Source organism: Echeneis naucrates, chromosome 3 (genome assembly GCF_900963305.1).
Source record: "Echeneis naucrates chromosome 3, fEcheNa1.1, whole genome shotgun sequence".
Classification (NCBI taxonomy): domain Eukaryota; kingdom Metazoa; phylum Chordata; class Actinopteri; order Carangiformes; family Echeneidae; genus Echeneis; species Echeneis naucrates.
In genome coordinates, this window is record NC_042513.1 from 19,601,754 (window position 1) to 19,622,464 (window position 20,711).

A 20,711-nucleotide genomic window follows, 5' to 3' on the forward strand; every position below is an offset into this window, starting at 1 on the left:
AGATGCTGTGACTTGTTTGAAAGTATCTGTGAAAGTGTTTTATCGTCTGCAAGCCATTACATTGAACCTACAAATGCATGCAAAAGTTAGCCTATTCTTGGAAACATCTTGCGGATGCAGCAAAGAGAAGGAGATGAGAGCAGGCGTTCCACCCATTTCACAAGTGTAGCTGTTCAGCCCAGGTACTTTTACAGCGGATGCAGTTGATTAAACTGGACCCAGATATCTGGTACTGCCAACTGTGTGTGTGTGTGTGTGTGCACTCAGAGTATTAAAACTGATAATGAAAACTATTAAAACGCTGGCTCCTGGTGTTCAGGTCTGAAAAATCTGCTCAATCACTGCAGAAGGTTTACTTGCATTTTAGTCAATAAAACCACTCTGTTACAGTAACCCAACGTGCATCAAAGTGGATCACATCGCAACTGCGTCATGACTGTAAAGTACATTAATCTGTTTTTCACTATTTCTGAAGCTGCATGTGGAGTCAGCAGCATTTTATAGACATATGCTGTCTAAAGCAAATCAGAAGTAAAGTTAAAATGAGAAGAAATTGAGCATTTAGGTGTTCGGCAAATGTAAAGATATAGAACTAGAGCAGCACAAGATGCAGTAGACACAGCTAGTGCGACCACATGCAGCTGTTTTTCAGCTGCAGATCAACAGCACTACCCCACATGCCGTGCACTTTATAGTGTTAGTGGTTCTTACAAATGGAAAAAAAAAAAAAACTTGGATGTCTAGACTTGCAACCCAGATCCGCCCAGACCCCCAAATCCAGTCCAAGCACTTTGGAGTTTTAAAGCTAAAAATGTTCATGGGAACAGCTTCCTATTCCATTTAATATTTTCCTATTATATATAAGTCAATCAAAAAGCAAGGTCTTGTTGCAACATGAGCAGCACCCAGCAGGTGTTTTTTTTTTTTTTTTTTTGGTCTTCCCTCTTCATTTGAATGGAAACACCAAGAACGCTCTGCTGTGGTTGTATCAGAACATACATATTTTACACACATGATCGCAGCCTCTGAGCTGAGCATGGATGGTAGTAATACAGCAAACCAGTGAAGAGGAAAAAACACATGTACAAATCCAGGCCGACATCTGTTTTAGTCAGCCAAAAATGTTTCCAGTGAACAGAGCTTGAGTCTGACTCCGGTCCAATCCAAAACCACCATGTCTGGATTTTACTAAATGGGTCAGCTCTGTACAATGATGGAGCAAGCCAAATGGTACAAGAGAGTTTGGGTCATGTTGTCTTCAGTCGTCCTGGTGTGCATCTAAATCTGCTGAAGCAACAAGCATGTCGTGATAGGACTGACAAAACAACAAAAAAATCTGAAATGTGAATGATATAAAGTTGTCATAATGGTTTATGTAGTGATGTGTGCAAGCCATCAGGGAGTGGAGATTAGGTAACCATGAACCCATCAGGAAGACGTTTGCTAAGCTAATAAATCAAATCAGGAGTGGGGACAGGCAAACAGTCTACATCCACTTTAATAGACAGTCTGTGGCCGACAGTTGTAGGGAGAAGGGAAGAATGTATCTCACACATATTTTACATTATGCCCTCAGCTGCAGCACCTTTAAGGCACATCTGCTCTATTCTTTGTTCAATTAAATTGCAATCCAGATATTTTATAATAGCAAATGATAAAATTTGACAAAAACAACCCCAACCTTTTATTTCAGTCTTGAAACCTCATTTCATGATGAAAAATGGCAGAAACAATGGACAACCTCATGCCAGCCTAAAACAATTTGTTTCAGGCTGGCATAGATTATTGATACTCTGATACTAAACTCCTCTTTTTACCCTATTTTATAATAATAATTTTTCCCAGTCCCCCCAGATCTCCAGTTAGCTCCCCACTGTGTAGTGTTTAATAAAATGAATGGCTAAAAATACTTTTCATGCAAATTAAGTCAATCAAGTGTTGATTTGGTGGCACAAGAGCGACATTCCCCTATTTCAATTGATTTGTCTTGCCTTGCGTTTCAAACAGAAGGAGCATGAAACTTTTACCATCAAATGGTTTGTTGTTGTATTTCTTGGCGTGTTCATATAAACTGACAGTACAGTCAGGCAGGAAACAAGCAGGAAGAGAGATAGAGGTATGGCCTGAAACAAAGCAAGGACATGGCATGGGAAAATCTTTTCTGAGATTCCATTGAGTTTTTGTTTTTTTTTTACAGGAAAAATAATTTACAAGTCAGCCAATGCAAAGATGAACTACAAATATCTGGACTCATGGTTGAGTTACAAGGGACATCTGCCAAATGCTCCTTGCATTGTTTTTCTTATCAGCTGTGTTCCTAAGCAGTGCAAAAACAGCAAATGTACAGTTCCCTGTTTGGTGGCCTCATGCTGGCTTGGTCTTTCTGTTCATAATTGTTTAGAGGGGTTGACTCAAAGCCATGACCATTGTTTTTCTGTTGAGTACAAAATAATGTTCAAATTTGTTGCATTATGTTAAACAAAAGCAACTAATCAGATGCATCTATTTGGGTAAATGGGTAATTCATAGCAGTTGTAGAAGTGGATTGGTACGAACTATTTTGTTCATTGGTATACCCTGCAAGCATTTTTCCCTACTTCCCGGTATCCAGGAGAAAGTACTGGAGCTCTTTTCTACCCTCTCCATTTCAGGTTCTGGTATTTCTGTGTGCTTAATATTGACTAAATTACCCAGAGGCCACCACTTGATTCACATGTTCACCTCTCCAGAACTCAAGTTAACCAACTTGCTAGAGTGTGTTCAAAGTGTTCTGCTGTTAGTTTGATTCAGTAAAACCTATTGCAGTGTAGACCCATCAGCGGTAATATCATAACCACTGAGAGGTGAAGTGAATAAAATTGGTTATCTGGTTACCAACTATCAGTGAACGGGATATATTAGGCAGCAAATGAACATTAAGTCCTGAAGGTGATTCAGAAAAAATGGTCAAATAAGAGGAAAATGGACAATAAATCACCGTCTGCACCTTCTGACCTCTAAGTGACCTGCAAAATCAGCAATGAGGAAAGAAAGCTACCCAGAATCGATTCGCCCTGCTAAAGCTTCTGTCAAATGGGAGAACTATTCAGGGCTCAGTGTCCAGTTTTTGAGTAAGATCTGGCTTCTCATGTTGGACACACATCTTTATAGGTAAAGTGGAGGTGAAATTTCACCCTCCCTAAAAGATTGCAATTTTCCCCCATTTAACAACTGAAGATAATTAGCTTGAGATTGCAGAGTGAGAAAGACATTGATGCAACATTAACTGTTGAACGTTCTCTCAGATTTAGAAAGAATAAAGTTTACAGGGTTTCCTTCGGGTGCTCCGGTTTCCTCCCACTGTCCAAAGACATCATCATGTGATTTTAAATTGTCCGTACGTGTGAGTGGTTGTTGGTCTCTGTCTTGTCTATGATGGACTGCCAACCTGTCCAGGGTGTACCCTACCCTTGCCAAATGACAGCTGGGATTGACTCCAGCACCCCCGGTGACCTGGAAAGGGATAAGCAGTAGAAGATGAGCGAGTAAGTGGAAGAGAGGCTCACAGGAAAAAGGGAGAGCGAGAAACTGAACCTGTAGCACTGCAATAAAATACCATCCATGCTAACAACTCCAACCAACCGCGCTGCCAAGAAACTTTATCTTAACCTTACTTTAAACATAACCAAATCTGGCTTAATGTGTAAACATCAGCAGCTCTTGCCTCTTCTGTCTCCTCAGTCTTTTCTCTCTACCTATCGCCTCACATGGCAGCAGTTGCTGGGTAGACATGCAGCATGACTGCAATGGGCTACTCAGAGAGCTTAACAGTTAGTTTGAATTTCAGTGTTGGCCATTTTATGCTCTACTTGCATGACAACTCAAACAGCAGCTGAAGAGCAAATCACCATAACTGCAAGTCGGTGAAATTTGTGTGATACTGACACTGATACCTGCACCAGTTGTGCTATCATCCATGTCAGAGGGATATCAGTTTTCCATTCTGCTTTGGGTCCTCAACTACTCAAAAGCTGAAAAGATGTTATCCTGGATGCGCACCAAGAAACAGCTTTCTAATATCTTTGGCAGAGTGAGTATAAACTATCAGACTTTAATTAGGTGTAGATTCACATCTCCAGGAGGAAACACCATGAGTGGTGTGAGAGGAACTGGACTGATCACATCTGAACAGCTTTCCTCTCTTTCCTGTCACTCCCTGAACAGAAAGGTGGCCTGTATTCACCTTAGATGGACTGCCCAAGATGAAATGAACTTCTTTGCCTCCCCCCCACACCCTTTGAAATGGGGCCAATGTTAACAGCGAATCATCACTGACGCGTGGCAGAGGGCGGTGTGTTTATGTCAACAATGAATATGTTCCAGGTTACTATCATCAAGTGTTGGCAGGATTAGAGAGGTTGCCGCTGTTGTTATTGTAACATTACTAATGCTGGCATGACAGAGGCACAGAGTTGCACAACAGCATCAACGAGCAGTTCACCCTGAGGATTTTTCATGATCGTTGGTTAAATTTATTATCATTGAGTTTAAAATATACTGGAGCTTGTTTATGAACATGCAAAAAAAAAAAAAATGCACAAAGCATTCCCCTGCCTCCAGCTTGGCCTTTCAGACCACGTACTGTATCTGTCATGCTAATCTGAGCACAGACCACTTCAATCCAGAAACAGATGAAGGTATGCCCAGAGGGGGCTGTCTCAGTGATGGAAACATAATCCTGTGTGGATGCGCTTTAAATGCTCTGATTGGTAGGGGTTCAAAGAGGCAGCTTCCTGCGACGAAAACATGGATCTGGAGGAATATACAATTTATGAAGCTTTGCCTCAATAAGTGAATGGATGGTGTCACAGTCACTAAAGCATCACCTCAGGCACCAAGATTTGGATGTTACTGTGGATCCTTGATTCTGCATTGTGGGGAAAAAGCAAACTTCAAAGCAACAAGCAATAACCTGTCGTGTGGCATCAGGGTAGCTGTAGGGGATTATAGACGGAGAATCAACAGCTACTTTACTGAGAAGAGAGACTTGCACTTGTGGAAAGGCATCCAAGCTAACAATGACTACAAAGCTCCAAACTCCTTATTGGTTGAACAACTCAGGTTCAGGATTTGACAAGTTGAATAATGTGCATGTAAGGAAGATCTTCTCCAGGGCTAACCAACTCAAAGGCACAAGACCAGACAGAGTCCTGGGCTCTGCTATCTAAGCCGGCATAGGATGGTTGGTGAAAGGCCTCAAAGACACTCTTCAACAGTGATCTTGCTAAAACAGTCTTCTCTACAAGCATCAAGTCAAACACTATCATTCTGGTGTCTGAGAAGTGCAGCACATCTCCTGTCTGAATGATGTACACAAGGATTTCAACCTGCTTGGAGAAGCTGGATCTGCAGTCTTAGGACGCAACTTCACAAAGGTCTCAAGATGCTTCAAGAGCTTCATGGCATGATGTTATTCAAGGAGTTAAAGTTAGACACCACAAGACTGAGTACCCCCAATGTGATTCATCAGCTGAAGAAGGTGGGCTTACCCGCACATTTCCTCTCCACCATCACTAGTATGGGATGTGATGGCTTGCATTACCAATAGCCTCCTCAATCCCCAAAACCTTTTGGCTCTGAGGTTTGCCTGAACACATAATATCTGAATAGTAGAAAAATATTTAGTATAATTAGTTTTAATTTTGTCAAAGGAAATACTCACTTCCAACTTCAACTGCAATTTCAGTGAATTTTGTGAAGTTACAGGTTCTTGGAAGAAACTAAATTAATCTACCATTAAGAAACAAATCAACAGAAATCAGCAAAAAACTGTTTGAACAATCTCTGAGAACATCCAGACAGCATCTAGGAACATTTGTTCTGATGTCTTAGATATTCCACTCGAGCTAAACCTACATAGTGTTCTAAGTCGAGCCTCTCCTTCAATTGATGCTCTGCAGTGGATAGCATGGGAACAGCATCAAGTCATTCATTCCTAGTGCAAAGACTTAGCATGTTCATTTATATATATATATATATTTCTTAATAAATTTTTACAAATGTTGCAATGCACATACAAAACGTGTAATGCAGATTAATTTGGAGGGAAACTGACCTGCACTAAATGGAGCTTGACAGTGATCCAGATTTGTGACACAACAGGAAATCTCTCATTAAGGCTCAGTTTTATATCATCTTTGTTTATTGCTCCACTTCATCTAATGCGGCTTGAACTGCTCCAGCTGTTCCCCTCATGTCTTATCACACAGGCCAAAATCCTGAAACCTCATGCACGCTTGTAGGTAGGGAAGACCAAAACTTGGTCTTTGTGATTTTCTCATCTTTACATATCACTTAGTTTAGGTCTTCTGCATTGGCTACCATAGGAAATCCAAAATAAAACCTCCCCCTCATCTCCACTCGCCTTCATTTTCAAGTATCATGTAAGAGCTCATAGTACCTAGCTGCACGCCATGCTTCTTCGTGGATCGTACTGTTTTCCAAAATCTCTTTGATGAAAATGATCCCTGCTCTATACTTTATTAAATGGTTTAAATTTTAGTAGGACGTCCATCTCTGCATCACCTATCAAAGCTTATTGTGGGGCAACAGAACTAACCACTATTCCACCGTGCTGTCCCCATTTTCATTATATTATGAAATATTATTGTCAATAATTTGATGATTTCATTTTTGTCTGAGTGGATTCAAATGGAGCTCTGTGGTCTGGATCCAAAAGCAGAATGAAATCCAGGTCTCTGTGTATGTGTTTAATGAGACATGGATATCTGAAACTTTTACCTTCAATCATGCCTGGGTGAACAACTGACTGATTGTTATTTAAACACTGCTGCCTCACACATGTATGTTTACCGTCAGTGCTCCATTCCAGTGAATTCTGTGCAGTTGACGTGTCACTGCTGTTAAGAGGAAAATGAAAATTTTGGAGTTAAAAAAAAAAAAAGAACATTAAAAATTCCTCTTTGTTTTTCATGGGGTTGTTGTATCCTCAGCAATCTTGAGTCAAAACGTGACAGTGACGTGCTGTAAATTATGTTATTATATTACATATTACGCTGTCCACTGTAACATCATATCCGACCTGGTCACTTTGGGCTGCTTCTATTTAACACACAAACAAACAAGCAAAAAGACATTCTAAATATCTTTTATAAAATTTATCTTTTTTTAGTTATATAGTTTCATCTGCTGAACATCTGTGTTGACAGGACAGATCACAAAGGATCACACATTCCCAATCCAAAATTGTATTGTAAGTGTATTGGGACTGACAAACTATTACAGTTTTCACAGAATAGTCTACTCATAAAAGGATTAAAGAAGACTTGCATCCCTGAGGGACATAAGGATAAGTCAGTCACCATATAGGATATGTTTCTGTATCTCTAATTTGAAAAAGGTCAGTAAATGTCTAAATTTTTTCTGCAAATGCTGAGAAATTAAGGTTAATCTCATCAAAACTCCGAAATTAAAGACCCATTATTTTTTATTCACGATTATTTTTTTGTCTGTGTGTGTGTTTTACCTTAAGAGTTGCTTTCCACAAGAAGATAGAAGATAAGTGGTTTTTAAACATTTTCTCCGTCAGCCTTCTCTTTGGAGCTCTAGTAGCAACAGCGGAGCCAGCCAAGTGATGTTCTTTTCTGACTGGCTGAAGGTTTCCTGTGCATCCAAATAAAGATAGCAGCTTTCAAGTAAACCGTCAGATAAACCAAATCTTGCAAGGTTGGATTTTGGTTGGCTTGGGGTGTGGGTGAGAGCTGTGTCTGGTTTGTTGTGTTTATCACAACGTTCCAGAAGTCCTGATGGCTGGTTTTAAGGCTCAGTTTCTGAATACAGACTAAGATATATTTGACACTTTCGCAATGTGGACTGAATGTAGACTGTATGGACTTTAAGGGAAAATAAGGAAAGTCTCATTTGTCTCCCAGTTTTTGGTTATACAGATCTAACTAAGTCACTTCAAACTTGCTCACCACAACTGTTGGGTTAGGGTCTGTTGTTTCACTTGCTTGTCAGCTGAGGTGTAATGAGTTTACCTGCAGCCCAGAAATGAAAGTAGAAGGAGGTTTGGATGCATGTTAGCATATTACCCAGTACAATTGAAACAATGTCATGTCATTGTCTTGCAGGTATCGCATATCTGGGTGGTGTCTGCAGTGCCAAGAGGAAATGTGTGTTAGCAGAAGACAATGGACTCAACCTGGCCTTCACCATTGCTCACGAGCTTGGACACAAGTAGGTTTTACTGTCTATTTCATTCCGTATTTATTCTGCTGCTCTCTTGCACATGTTGCTGGCGTGAGCAATGATGTGAAAGTAGGAGTGGCAGAGAGTTAGAAGTCGTGCAGAGTACATTCTTATGCTTCCTCTAATCATGGTTGGGGAAAAAAACATAATTCTCATAAAAATGAAAAACCCTTACTTTAAGTGAACATAACTTTGTTTACATTTAGTCCAAAATCTTGTCAGCAATAAAAATACTAGCGCTTAAACAAACGATTGTGCGTTTAAAAAAACAAAACAAAACATAATCAGAGAAATGATTTCTCCTCATCTATCCACCAAATGGAAATCTTTGCCTGCAACACTCTTAACAGGGCAACATTAGAGAACGTGTCCAGTGTCTACTTCAATACAGACCTTGTTCCAGCTCCTCCACGTCCACAGTTTAGGCAAACCTTATTCAAAGTTGGAGAGTCTCACTCAAAGATAACATGCAAGCTTGATTTACACTCTGGAGTATTTTGACTGCTGGAGCGCTTTTATCTCAGCTAGGGGATGATTTCCCCTACTGATGTTGCTCTCTGATAATAACTCCTTATTCTCTGAGAGAGATTTTAGACTTTAGACAGACTGCTTTCTAAACCTTTCACATTTCTTCTCAGTTCACAGTTTTGCTTCTTCTTCTCAGAGATATTATCATCTCTGTTTACTTCTCTTTGTTGGTGTTCATGCTGAGTCTATTGACTTTAGCAGTCTGCTCTGGGCACCTGTATGAAATAGGAGCATCTATTGTGTGTTTCTAGGTCTAAAACCGACTAATATTTCATGTTCCCACTCGTCAGATAAAAGTCTTTGGTTGAGGTAAACACAGCAATTTTTTAAACTTAATGTGAGAATTTTTCTTTTTGTAGTGATCAGATTAACAAAGAAAACTTTGAAAGAGAAAGTAGCTCTCTGATCAAACACCACTAGCCCATCGACATTCAGAGAGAGAGTAGGCGTTAAAAAGCTTTCCCTTTTTGTTATTGTGTATTATAAATATGGGCCAATATAAATACCTAATATCAAAGGATGCAACATGAAGCCAAAAAGTAACTGATAATCATCTCATTATGTCTTCTCTCTGCATCACAGTAAGAAGTCTGTTAAAGCTGGAAACTGATTCACCTGGAAACTCAGTTGACATTAGTTCAAGATGTATGAAACCATGCAGCAACTCTGTGCCGCCCCCCTCCCCCCCAGCAGTTATCAGAGTTTTCATCATGCTGTGCTACTCTAGCTTTTGGGGCCAGAAAAGGAGACAAGCTGGCACAAACTGCCTCTGACTGCTGCCCATGCCATACACATTATGGAATTAGTGTTACATAAGCATACACACAGGCACATCTACACACACACACACAAACACAGCGACTCACGCACATATTACAAGGGATTATTTTCTTGTGTGCCAGGTAGCTATTAAAGTACCAAGGATGTCATATAAACTTTGAGCTTAGGCTGGCATTGTGCAAAAATTTTGATGGGCGTCTCAGCATCCTGGTTTATATGGAATGAAAACTGGACCATTTATATGTCTTTACATATTGAGTTGTGCGTACATTTCACTGCTACAATAATCACTGTCTTGCTTTAACTTGTTATTAAATGCTTTTTCCTTTTTCCTGGTGTGTTCCCGAAACATGGAACTTAATGGCAGAGATGCTGCTGTGAAACCCATTAATTTGTACAATCACTGTTTGTGCAGTCATTCAGGCGACTGAAAGACACGCAGCCTGCTGCCAGTGCTCTTGACTGGCCAAAGTGATATAGTGTGATAGATGGTTCAACTAAGCTGAAAAATGAAACCAACACTATAGTTCCTTGAATAGGCACTTGAGCCTGACCATCTCGCTCTTCCCCGAAGAGCAAAAATAGTTTTGGTCTCTCCAGCTAATTTCAAGCCTTCAGGCGCAGCCAAGGAACAGGTGGGTGTCTCCAGAGTTGGCCAACTACTCTGTGCCTAGTCTCACACCGTCTTCCAGGCATCTCCACAGTTGTGCTGTTGATGTCTTATAGAGGATTTTTTTAGTCTTTCAGATATCCATGCCCACCGTACCCTGTCATGACTTTGACCCTGTTTATATTTGTTGGCTACTTGCTAGCACATTGCATCATTTCCTTCTGGGTGCTTGGTTTTCTTCCCACAGAAGTGGATTATCAACCCTCACATGTAACAAAGTCAGCGAATAAAGAGGTAAAGCTGCTAACTCCATCATGTTATTCACCAACAGGTTCTCTGCACACATGATCATGTTATGAAGCCGGTGATGAAGACTGTTCATTTTATTCGAGTGTCAGGCAGAATGGTTGGGCCTCACGCATTTACACCTCATCCAACCTGGCCCTCTCTGAAATAAGTTTGGACACCCCTGGTCTGGTTCCTTCGCTTTCAAGGCCCAGCACTATCTTGTGCTGTGGATGAGAGCAAGTTGGAGTCCTCAAATGTAATTCTATATTGTTTTCATTTCAACCAGGGGAAGAGTCTCCATTTGAAATTTATTAGTTTCTGAGTCTGTGCCTGGAGTTCAGACTAGGTTGTTGTTTTTAATTTGCAAATGTAGGTCATGGATTTGGGTGGATACAAACACAAAAACACACACACACACACACATGCACGTCTGTGTGAGACACACAAAGAGCAACAGTATGTATTTAAACAAAGACGGAGTGTGTGTGCTTGTGTGCTCTTTAAATAAGAGATCATTCCTGTCAGAGCTTCCCTCAGGCTCTCTTTTTAAATGTGTGTGCTGTTGCTCTGTGCTTGAAGGATGTCTCAAATGGAAATTCGTAATTTTCTAAGAAGCACAGATCAAAATTCTCATACATATTACCTTTCTATCAGTACAACACTGTTTCTTTTCTTTCCTTTAATTTTGATAGTCTTGGACAGAAGTCTTGATCTTGTTTGGACCTCAGTGTCTGTGAACTGTTAAAGTTTGATAAGTTCCAAATAAGTTGTGAGTCAAACTACAGTTGACAAAACGACTGGAGTCAGACTGAGCATCGTAGCACTGACCAGTTAGTTTTCATCTTCTCAGCAAACTGTAGCTGTCCTAATACGGTTTAGAAAATATATAGGAATCAAGTAGCAACTGTGTGATGTCACCCAATGCTCTGTGAGCAAAGAGTGTATTGAAGCGTACAGTTTTTATTTTGTCCATACATGTTCATAAACCACAAGAAACCATATTTGGAGAAAGTGGAGTTGAGGCAGAGTGAAGGCTAGAACCAGCCTATCCTATCCTATTTGTTTGGTAAAGTCTGTCAGTGACACAGTAGCCACGCCCCCGATGCATTCTCTGCTTTACAGTCTATTTTCCTCTAAATGGCACCATCATTTAGAAATGAATATCATGTTGTATTGAAGCCTTGAAATTAGAGAAAGAGACAGTCAACTCATTAGGGAAGATGCAGGAAAAGAAGGAACATTGTTGCATAGACTTCAACACAGTCTGACTTACTTTTGCAATCAGTGGATTTGCCTCCTGATGGTCATTAGATAGAATGCAGGTTTAAGTCTCTTCAGCACCGGCTTCACAAAATCTGCAATTACTTTTATATAGAGCTTGCAGAGTAAATATATATATATATATATATTTAAGAAAACCCTTCTGCATCCAAGGAGAAGTGATGTGGTTGTAAAATTTTAATTGTGCCCGAGAGAAATTATGCAGGAGAAAGGGATGCCACATAGAACCAAACTTCACTATGAAGCCGATTAAAATTACACACCACAAGTATCCTATGTTGATCTGACCCTCAAGTCATGTCTACAAAAAACACAAAAAGGTGGCTGGTTGAGAAACAGCTCTTTTGTTCATTGACACACTGTGTTTCCGTCCATGTCTTGTCTCCAGCATGGGAATGAGCCACGATGACGACCATGCCACCTGCACCGGCCATTCCCACATCATGTCTGGTGAGTGGGTTAAAGGAAGAAACCCCAGCGACCTATCCTGGTCCTCCTGCAGCCGTGATGATCTGGAGAAATTCCTCAGGTGAAATATAGTTGCATGCACCTAAAGCCTAAAGAGAAGAGTCATGACTGGAACATTTAGGCTCTGTTCATTCTATTGTTTGGGTAAATATGAGCTAAATGCAGTGCAATGTCAAATAAATCTAGAGATGAAAATAAGGGTTCAGTTATTTTGAACATCTAAACCAGTGTAAATTCATCCTTCGTCTCATCATCATTCCAGAGCGAAGAATGCTGTTGATTACCACTCACACTCAACCAACTTCTTTCTTGTGTGACTTTGCATCACATCAACAAAAAGCAGCTGTTGGGAACATCTGAGAGGGAGAGTTCATCACAAAAGACAGCAGATCCGTTACCTGAGCTCATGTAAGCCCAACTTAGATACAAAAAAGTGGGAGTTTAATTAATGTTGGTTAATGGGGCGGGTTGCTGGACTTATCAGTAGGTCAGGTACAGATTTGATGTAAAGATAACTGTGGGTAAGAGCCTGACTTAAAGACCAAGCCTTGCAGGTGTCAGGAAGCTGTAGAGCTGGTCTTGAAGAACTCTGACTTGAGGTCAGTTCTTTTTGTTCCCATACTGAAAATAAAAGAACTGCACTTCACTGTTGACCTCTGCTTCCACTTTTGGGCAGTGAAACATGTAAATGGGAGTGCAATCAGGGCTCTTATTAGTCAGAAATGCTCAAATGTCAAAGTATGGACTTGCATATTTGGGAATTTCACCCTGTCTTTGATATTGAAATAGTTCGAAGTGAAAGAAAAAAAAAATATATATATATATAATTTAACACTTATTTATTTATGTATTCAATATTTATTTAATTGTGCAAAATATATAATAGAGCCCTCAATTTTTTAAATAAATGAAACATTATTTCCATAATAACAGGTATTTATTGAATGCCATTTTTATTTCACATGCCCTTTAGCTGTTGTTGGTGATAAGGGAGCAAACTCATGCACCTGAAGATGGCAATAATGCAAAAAAAACAACAAACAAACATTGGTGGCAGAAGGGCTGTTTTGATTACATTCTCCAAGGATTCATCGCATTTGGGGAGAGCTAGTGCTGGGAAGTCAAAACAGAAGGACTCGAAACTGATTTTTGTATATCTCTATAGAGACTTTCGCCATGCAGAAGGTACAGAGGACAACTCTCTCTTGAGTTTTCCTTTATGAAACATTTTTATAATGTAGTATAATTTAAGATGCTCAGTCAGTTGCTCAGAGGAGCCAAAAGGGTTTAAAAACTCTGAATTTATCAACTCTGGTTATGTCCTGAAATCCATTAGTGTTTTTTTATGTTTTCAACTGTACAAATGTTTTGTCCTTTTGGTTTTTTGTGGAAGCAAAGTGTTGTTTATCATCAAGCACTCCTGAGGGGATGATGGGTGCTGGTGAGGGTGTGCAAGATGTTTAAGCGTTACCAACGGTCTTTTCAGCTGTGTTCACTGCTCATTGCAAGATCATACAGTCAGCAGTTCTGCAGGTGGTCATACTGTTGTCCATAGTTCCTTTGGAGAACATAGTGAGGACAAGTGAGCTGTTTGCATTGTCCATAGTAATGCACAGTCAGCATGTGTCTTTCCAAGGCGTATAATATATATACTTTTGGAGGGGACTGTATATATATGAATATATATACACTCCCCTCCAAAAGTATTGGAATGGCCAATTCCTTTGTTGTTAACTGAATACATTTGGTTTTAAGCTGTAAAGATGAATATGAGATGAGAGTTCAGAATTCCAGCTTTTATTTTGTGGTATTTACATCTAGCTGTGTTAAACGTTTTAAGGACATAACATCTTTTGCTTGAGACCACCCATTTTTCAAGTGAGCAAAACTATGGGAACATGTGACTGACAGGTGTTTGTTGTTGTCTTTTAGATTGATTGTTTAAACATTAGATAGCTCTGTATGACTACACTTGGTTTTAGCCTTGGGTTTCACCTGTAAAGACTGCATTTCTTGTTAAAAAGGATATACCAACATGAAGATGAAAGATGTCTGTGGGAGAAAAGGACGCCATTTTGAATCTGAGAAAAGATGGGAAATCGATCTGAGCCATTGGACAAACATCGGGCATAGCCAACACAAAAATTTGGAATATCCTGAAAAAGAAAGAAACTACTGTTGTACTGAGCAACAGACATCGAACAGGTCGGCCAAGGAAAACACAAGCAGTCGATGACAGAAACATTGTGAGAGCTGTGAAGAAAGGTCAGATTGGAATTTGCAAAGAAGTACAGCGATGCAAAAGCTTTGGAATAAAGTCTTATAGACTGATGAGACCAAGATTAATCTCTACCAAAGTGATGGAAAGGCCAAAGTGGAGAAAGAAAGGATCTGTTTATGGTCCAAAGCATACAAGCTCATCTGTGAGGCATAGTGGAGGCAGTGTCATGGCTTGGGCTTGCATGGCTGCTTCTAGAACAGACTCATTAATATTTATTGATGATGTAACTCATGGAGGTAGCAGCAGAATAAATTCAGAAGTCTACAGAAATATTTTGTCTGCCAATTTACAGAGAAATGCATCCAAACTAATCGGGAGGAAGTTTATCATGCCGCAAGATGGTGCATCGAAACACACTTTCAACACAACAAAGGAAACTGAAGGGAGAAACTCCGCGAAGCAAAGAACTGAAAGAGGCCGCGGTAAAAGCCTGGAAAGGCATCACAAATGAAGAATGCAACAGTTCGGTGATGTCAGTGGGTCGCAGGCTTGATGCAGTTATTACAAGCAAGAGTTATGCAACCAAATCTTTAACCCAAATGTACTTAATCAACAACAAAAACAAAGGAATTAGCCTTGCCGTTTCAACAACTTTGGAGGGGAATGTGTGTTTGTGTGTGTGTGTACACCTTCTACGGTTAGGGAAAGGTTGAAAGGTTGTTACTCATACTGCTGGTAGATCTACTTCTTCTCTGAAGGCTCTTTCAACTCTGTTACTAATGAGGACCATGACTGTCATCAGCAAACTTAATGATGCGTATTAAGCTAGATGATGTAGTGCAGTTGTGTGTCGGGAGCATGAACAGCAAGGGGCTGAGTACACAACCCAGGGGAGTATCAGTAATCATTGTGGACTGTGTGTGACTGTGACCTATCAGTCAGTGCATTAACGTGCTGGACCCAACTGTAGGAAGAGCAAACAGCGATGGACTTTGTAGACAGCAGAGACTACAACTCAAAACATTTGTACTGATCGTTTAAGAGTTCTCTGGATATGGACAACGCCAAGTTTTGACGACATAAGTATCACCACTAAAAGTTTTAGTGCTCCCAAAGTAATCACTGTGTAACTTTGTTTAAGTCATGAAGGTTTCTTATGTAAACTGCAATATGTCTTCCAGTTTACCAGAGAATATGGAAAGGAAACGCCAGCGATGCACTTCTTTCAGACGGATGACAAAAAGCCATTATGAGACACTGCAATTGTTTACAAAAGTTTGAGAAACACGGCTAGCCCAAACGTGACATCATGACTGAATCGTCATAACCTCCTGCTTCTCTGAAGCTAGAGAGCTCAACAACTGATACCAATCACAGCCAGTTGGCTCCTATTAGGTTGAACAACACAAGCACAGGCTGACACAACATATTGCTGCTGCGTCGCAGACACAGTTTGTAGCTTTTAAGGCTGACCTTTTCTTTTGTCTTTCTCTTTTGCCTGCTCAAACACACCTCAGAAAAACAATTTCTCATGCTTCTCAGCCTGTTGTTCCACTGGTTTTGCTTGTGGCGTTGGAGGAGAACCTGACATCGCTGCGAGGTGATTTGCACATTTTGTTCCGCAAGTATTGAGAGCGAAAACAGTGAAGTTGGTCAACTGGGATTTGATGTGTTTATCTGTGTGACTGCTGATAGCTGCTGGAAAGATTGTAAGAGAACTTTGTGTCACAGTCGGTGCTCTTCAGTGCAACTGAACAGCTGATGGAAGATTGTGTAAGAACACAAACTAACCTCCACCAGAGCTCACACAGTGAGAACTGTGGACAAGAGTTGAGTCACTAAAGCTGTTCTGGTGCTCAAACACTGGCCTACTCAAAATAACACTTAACTATGTACTAAGTTCTGAACACCTTGTTGTGCTCTTACAAGCTCATGAGGAAAGACGTCGAGTCTGTTACAAGAGACTATCGATTGTCTTGCTTACGTCTTGGTATTGTGCCAAACATAATTAACTCAGATATTCTACAACAAAGGACAGTGTGAGCCAAGACAGTCTACTGATAACAGATCCGTTATGCTCTTTAGACGACACCACCACCTTTAACCTTTCAACAGAACAGTGAGACCTGAAAATGTTAAAATTTAATGAGAAAGAGAGATCCAACTGTCTTAAAAACCAAACTAATGATCATTAAATGTACCTAAAAATTATACACATCATTTAAAACAAGGTTTCCTGCAGCCATAGCTCCATCTTCAATGTAATAATGTGATCTGTCACTGTCTACAGCTAAATAGCTACTTAGTTGCAGCATATTAAACAGCAAATGTAGCTTTTCTCCTCGTTACCACAGCTGTATTTTTGCCTGCCTTCATTTGCCTCTTGTTCTGTTGCTACTACAGAGTCAGACCTCGGCCGAACAGCAATTATCAGGAAAACACAAATGCACACCCTCCTCCTCCCCCAAGCTGAGACGTGGAAAAGTATTTCTGACATTTTTTACACATTTATATTTTACATAATTTGAAATGGGATGTGGTTTGCATTAAATTTTGTGAAGTTCTGTGGTACATCCAACCCCATAAGTCTTAAAGTCAAACTGCGGTGGGACAAGTGGTTGATTAAGGAAAAGAAAGGTTTGGAAAACACAAAGCATTTTTGTTTGCTTTTGTGTGAAATATTAGAATAAAATGGTACCTCAGTTATAAAAGCACCTGAAATTTCATGGGAAATGGCCGCAATGGTTTAACTACAAGCAACTCATTTCCAACATGAAAGGGATCTCATACAATAAAGGTACAGTGAAAGCATGAAAGGTCTCAGTCCACAGAGAAACGCTCACTGTCTGTATTCAGAAAAAAATGCCTGAAAACCAGCTGTGGGGTTACTGGAACATTGTGATATCACTATCTTTAGCTACGCCCATCTTCACCCACCTGGACCCATCACCCTACCATTCTGGTTTTTAGAGTTTACATGACATCTGCAATTTTGTCAGAAAGCACCTAATTAGAAGATAGTCATCTCCTCAGATCTTCTCAGATCTTCTCCTCTGATGGTTAATAGAGCTCCAGATAGAAGCCTGAGGGAAGAGATGTAAAACTACATTGAGATGTTTTTGATTCACATAGATGTCAACACGTCAGATAACGCACTGCAGTCAAATGTATACTAATGCTGCCAAAGCTAAAGTTCAGACCAAACCCCACTAAACTGAATCAGGAAGTCAAACATCTTCCACTTCCACATGGCCACTGGCCATCTGTCTAAAGGAGCAAAATTGACATAAGGTAAAAGTCTGACGAAGTTTGGTAGGGCTTCACATGCTCAGAATCTGACAGAATGTATTTTTTTACATGTGTGAAAACATCTAAATTTGACCTCTCAACAGTCACTTATAAAGCATTGATGAAAAAAAAAAAAAATTCAAGCTGAATTTGTGTTGCCACCATGGAAAATTTATTCTAGACCACAGGTTGGGTGCGATTTTCCATCTGGATGCAGTCAAATGTGGGACTGGCAGTCTGATGTTGTAAGAAAAAAACAGAGAAAAGAAAGAAAAGAGAAAAAAACAAACAAACCAGGAAATCCAGAGAATAAATTGGCAAGCCAGATATTTATGCTGGTTGCTGCAGCTAGCTGTTGACCACAGAGAGTCTTGGCTCTTTTTACCATTGGGACAAAAAAAAACAAAAAAAAATATGTGTATATATATATATACCATAAATGGTTCCTTCTTTTAATAATTCAGAATGCTGGCGTGAAAGTTCAAGGCCAAATTTTTTTAGAAAGCGCATTTAAAACAACAGTAGTCGACCAAAGTGCTGTACAAAGGTTTAAAACAAATACAAATATTAAGAACAAGAAAAGAGCAATAGAAAAAAATTACTTTACATTACTAACATGGAAACTTAGAAACTAAGTTACTTTTCCTGGAAAGATCAATTAATAAGCGTAACTGTAATTGACTGTGATTTGTTGAAAATATGAACAGGGTTAAACATACGTGTCCAAAATATCTCCAAGCAAGGAGACTGAACACATTCTTGTTGCCATGTTCAGAACAGGAAATGTGAGCGATGAGAGAGCCTTTGATGGCGAAGATGAAGATGTGTGTATTATGGGGAATTCCTTCCCTGGGTCTAGACACTGGTTAAGCTTGTGGTAATGGAGAGAATAAGATTATATAAGGGCAGCACGGCAACATAGTGGTTAGCGCTGTTACCTCACAGATTGAAGGTTGTGGGTTCGAGAATGTATTGGATGGGGCCATTCAACAGTCTGAATCTAATAGAACAGCAAGTGACTGGTAGAATTAAAAGGCAATACATTTGATGAATCTGCTGAAATGATGTGATGCTCACATGTGGACAGTGAGCAGACCCTCAGAGAACCATTTTCAACATCTTGTGGATCGGTGACACAAATAACTGCAGTGGATTTTAAAGTAGCGTGGTCCTACCTCATAATATTATAGGTATAAGCTATTCCTAAGTAATATGAGAAGGGAGGTCTCCTGTATAGGGAGCTTGTGCTTAAGTAACTATAAACATTAAGGCTCTGACCTACGTTGCTTAATGGGTGCTTTTGCAGACTATGATAAAAGACTCAGCTGGACCCAACCCATGGAAACATGCACAAGTAATAGACAGACATCACATACCCTTGGCTCATACTGTAAATGCTTTCATGTCACCATCAGTGCTCATCTGCATCTGCTTTCAAAATAACAACTAGCATTGTTCACATTTTCTGTGGAAATGCCAAGTCTCTTTTGGACTCAGATTTGACAGTGAAAACAAAATAGTTGGAAATGAAACATCTGACTGCTCAGCACGCAGTATAAATCCTTCTCTTTCCCTCTTTTCAAACAGATCCAAATCCAGTGGCTGTCTACTGCACACAGACCCGAGGAGCCGTTACCAGGTCCGGCTGCCTCCCAAGCTGCCAGGCATGCACTACAGTGTGGATGAACAATGCCAGATCCTGTTTGGAACCAATGCCACTTTTTGCAATGATATGGAGGTATAACACACTGAATTTTACTCAGATATGAAGGTGCTGAATTGTTTGATGATCTAGTCATGTGAGAGTGGCAGTCCCACTGGAATAACTCTGCTGGTCTTCCCTCATTGCCATCGTCTACTCTTTGGATATGTATTAATATACATATATATATATATGTATGTAGTGCTCCAACACCAGCAGTGCTCAATGGACACCTGATTATCAGAACTATAGGTTGGAACTGGAGGAATTTGGTTGGTTTGGTTCCAAAATCTCCAGATCTCAATCCATGCCAGCATCTGTGGGATAAGTTGCACCAACAATTCTGAGCCATAGAGACTCCACCTCTGAACTTCCAGGACTTAAAGGATCGGCTGCTTGTGTCTTGGGCCAGATACCACAGCTCACTTCCAGACGTCTAGAGGAGTCCTCAGTGGGTCAGGACTGTTTTGGCAGGAAAAGGGGGACGAACACAAAATTAGGCAGAAACAGAGGGTCATTAAGTAATTTCTGATCAGTGCAAACAGTCTCTAGTAGAGGCACACAGGTCTGAGTCAAAGTGACCAATGGTTCATTTTTCCTTGTTTGTCCTGAGATTCCAGATGTTAAACCAGTGAGACTGTAACATGATAATAAGCAAGTTGTTGCAATGTATCTAAGCAGTAAATACATAATACACATGCCCAATATGTCAGGAAGAGCAACACAAGAATTCTGAGTTTCACTTTGTCATTGGATTGGGAAACTTTCAAACATTCAGAGTAAACAGGGCTGTTTCAGATCATTTGATTTGCAGCCTCAGGCCTGCCCACTTGGTGTTTTGTCTTTTTGTTTTGTCCACTCAGCCCCCAGGACCTGAACCTGAACCTCATTGTTGTAGGGCAACAGCTCTAACCACTCTGAAGCCATGCTGCCCTTCTTTCATTCACTATAAGCTAAATTAGTGTCTAGAGCCTTTAGACCTCAGAGAAAACCAGACTTCTATCCAAAGCAGACTCTTAGCAGAGAGAAAGTTCTCTAGCAGCTCAGAGCTCTTGCATTTTATTGACACTATTTTATCGTAAACTGATCATTTTCTGAGAATTTATGGAGTCTCCTATGTTTCTCTGTGTGTTTGTGTTGGTGTGCTAGCATCTGATGTGTGCTGGCCTGTGGTGTTTAGTAGAGGGAGATGCATCTTGCAAGACCAAGCTGGATCCTCCTCTGGATGGAACAGAGTGTGGAGCAGACAAAGTAAAATGGACACATACACTCACAAGTACAGCTTGTCATAAAAG

General features: G+C 40.2%; 1 protein-coding gene across 2 annotated transcripts in view; it reads left to right on the forward strand.

Moving 5' to 3' along the window:
- The window catches only part of adamts17 (ADAM metallopeptidase with thrombospondin type 1 motif, 17), a 99,490-nt gene that overhangs the window by 46,035 nt on the left and 32,744 nt on the right, over positions 1–20,711 (forward strand). For both annotated transcript variants that reach the window (XM_029498833.1, XM_029498834.1), the window contains exons 8-11: positions 8,133–8,238; positions 12,126–12,266; positions 19,302–19,452; positions 20,566–20,667. In XM_029498833.1, coding sequence (XP_029354693.1) covers positions 8,133–8,238; positions 12,126–12,266; positions 19,302–19,452; positions 20,566–20,667 — 500 coding nt within the window. The remainder of the gene's footprint in view (positions 1–8,132; positions 8,239–12,125; positions 12,267–19,301; positions 19,453–20,565; positions 20,668–20,711) is intronic.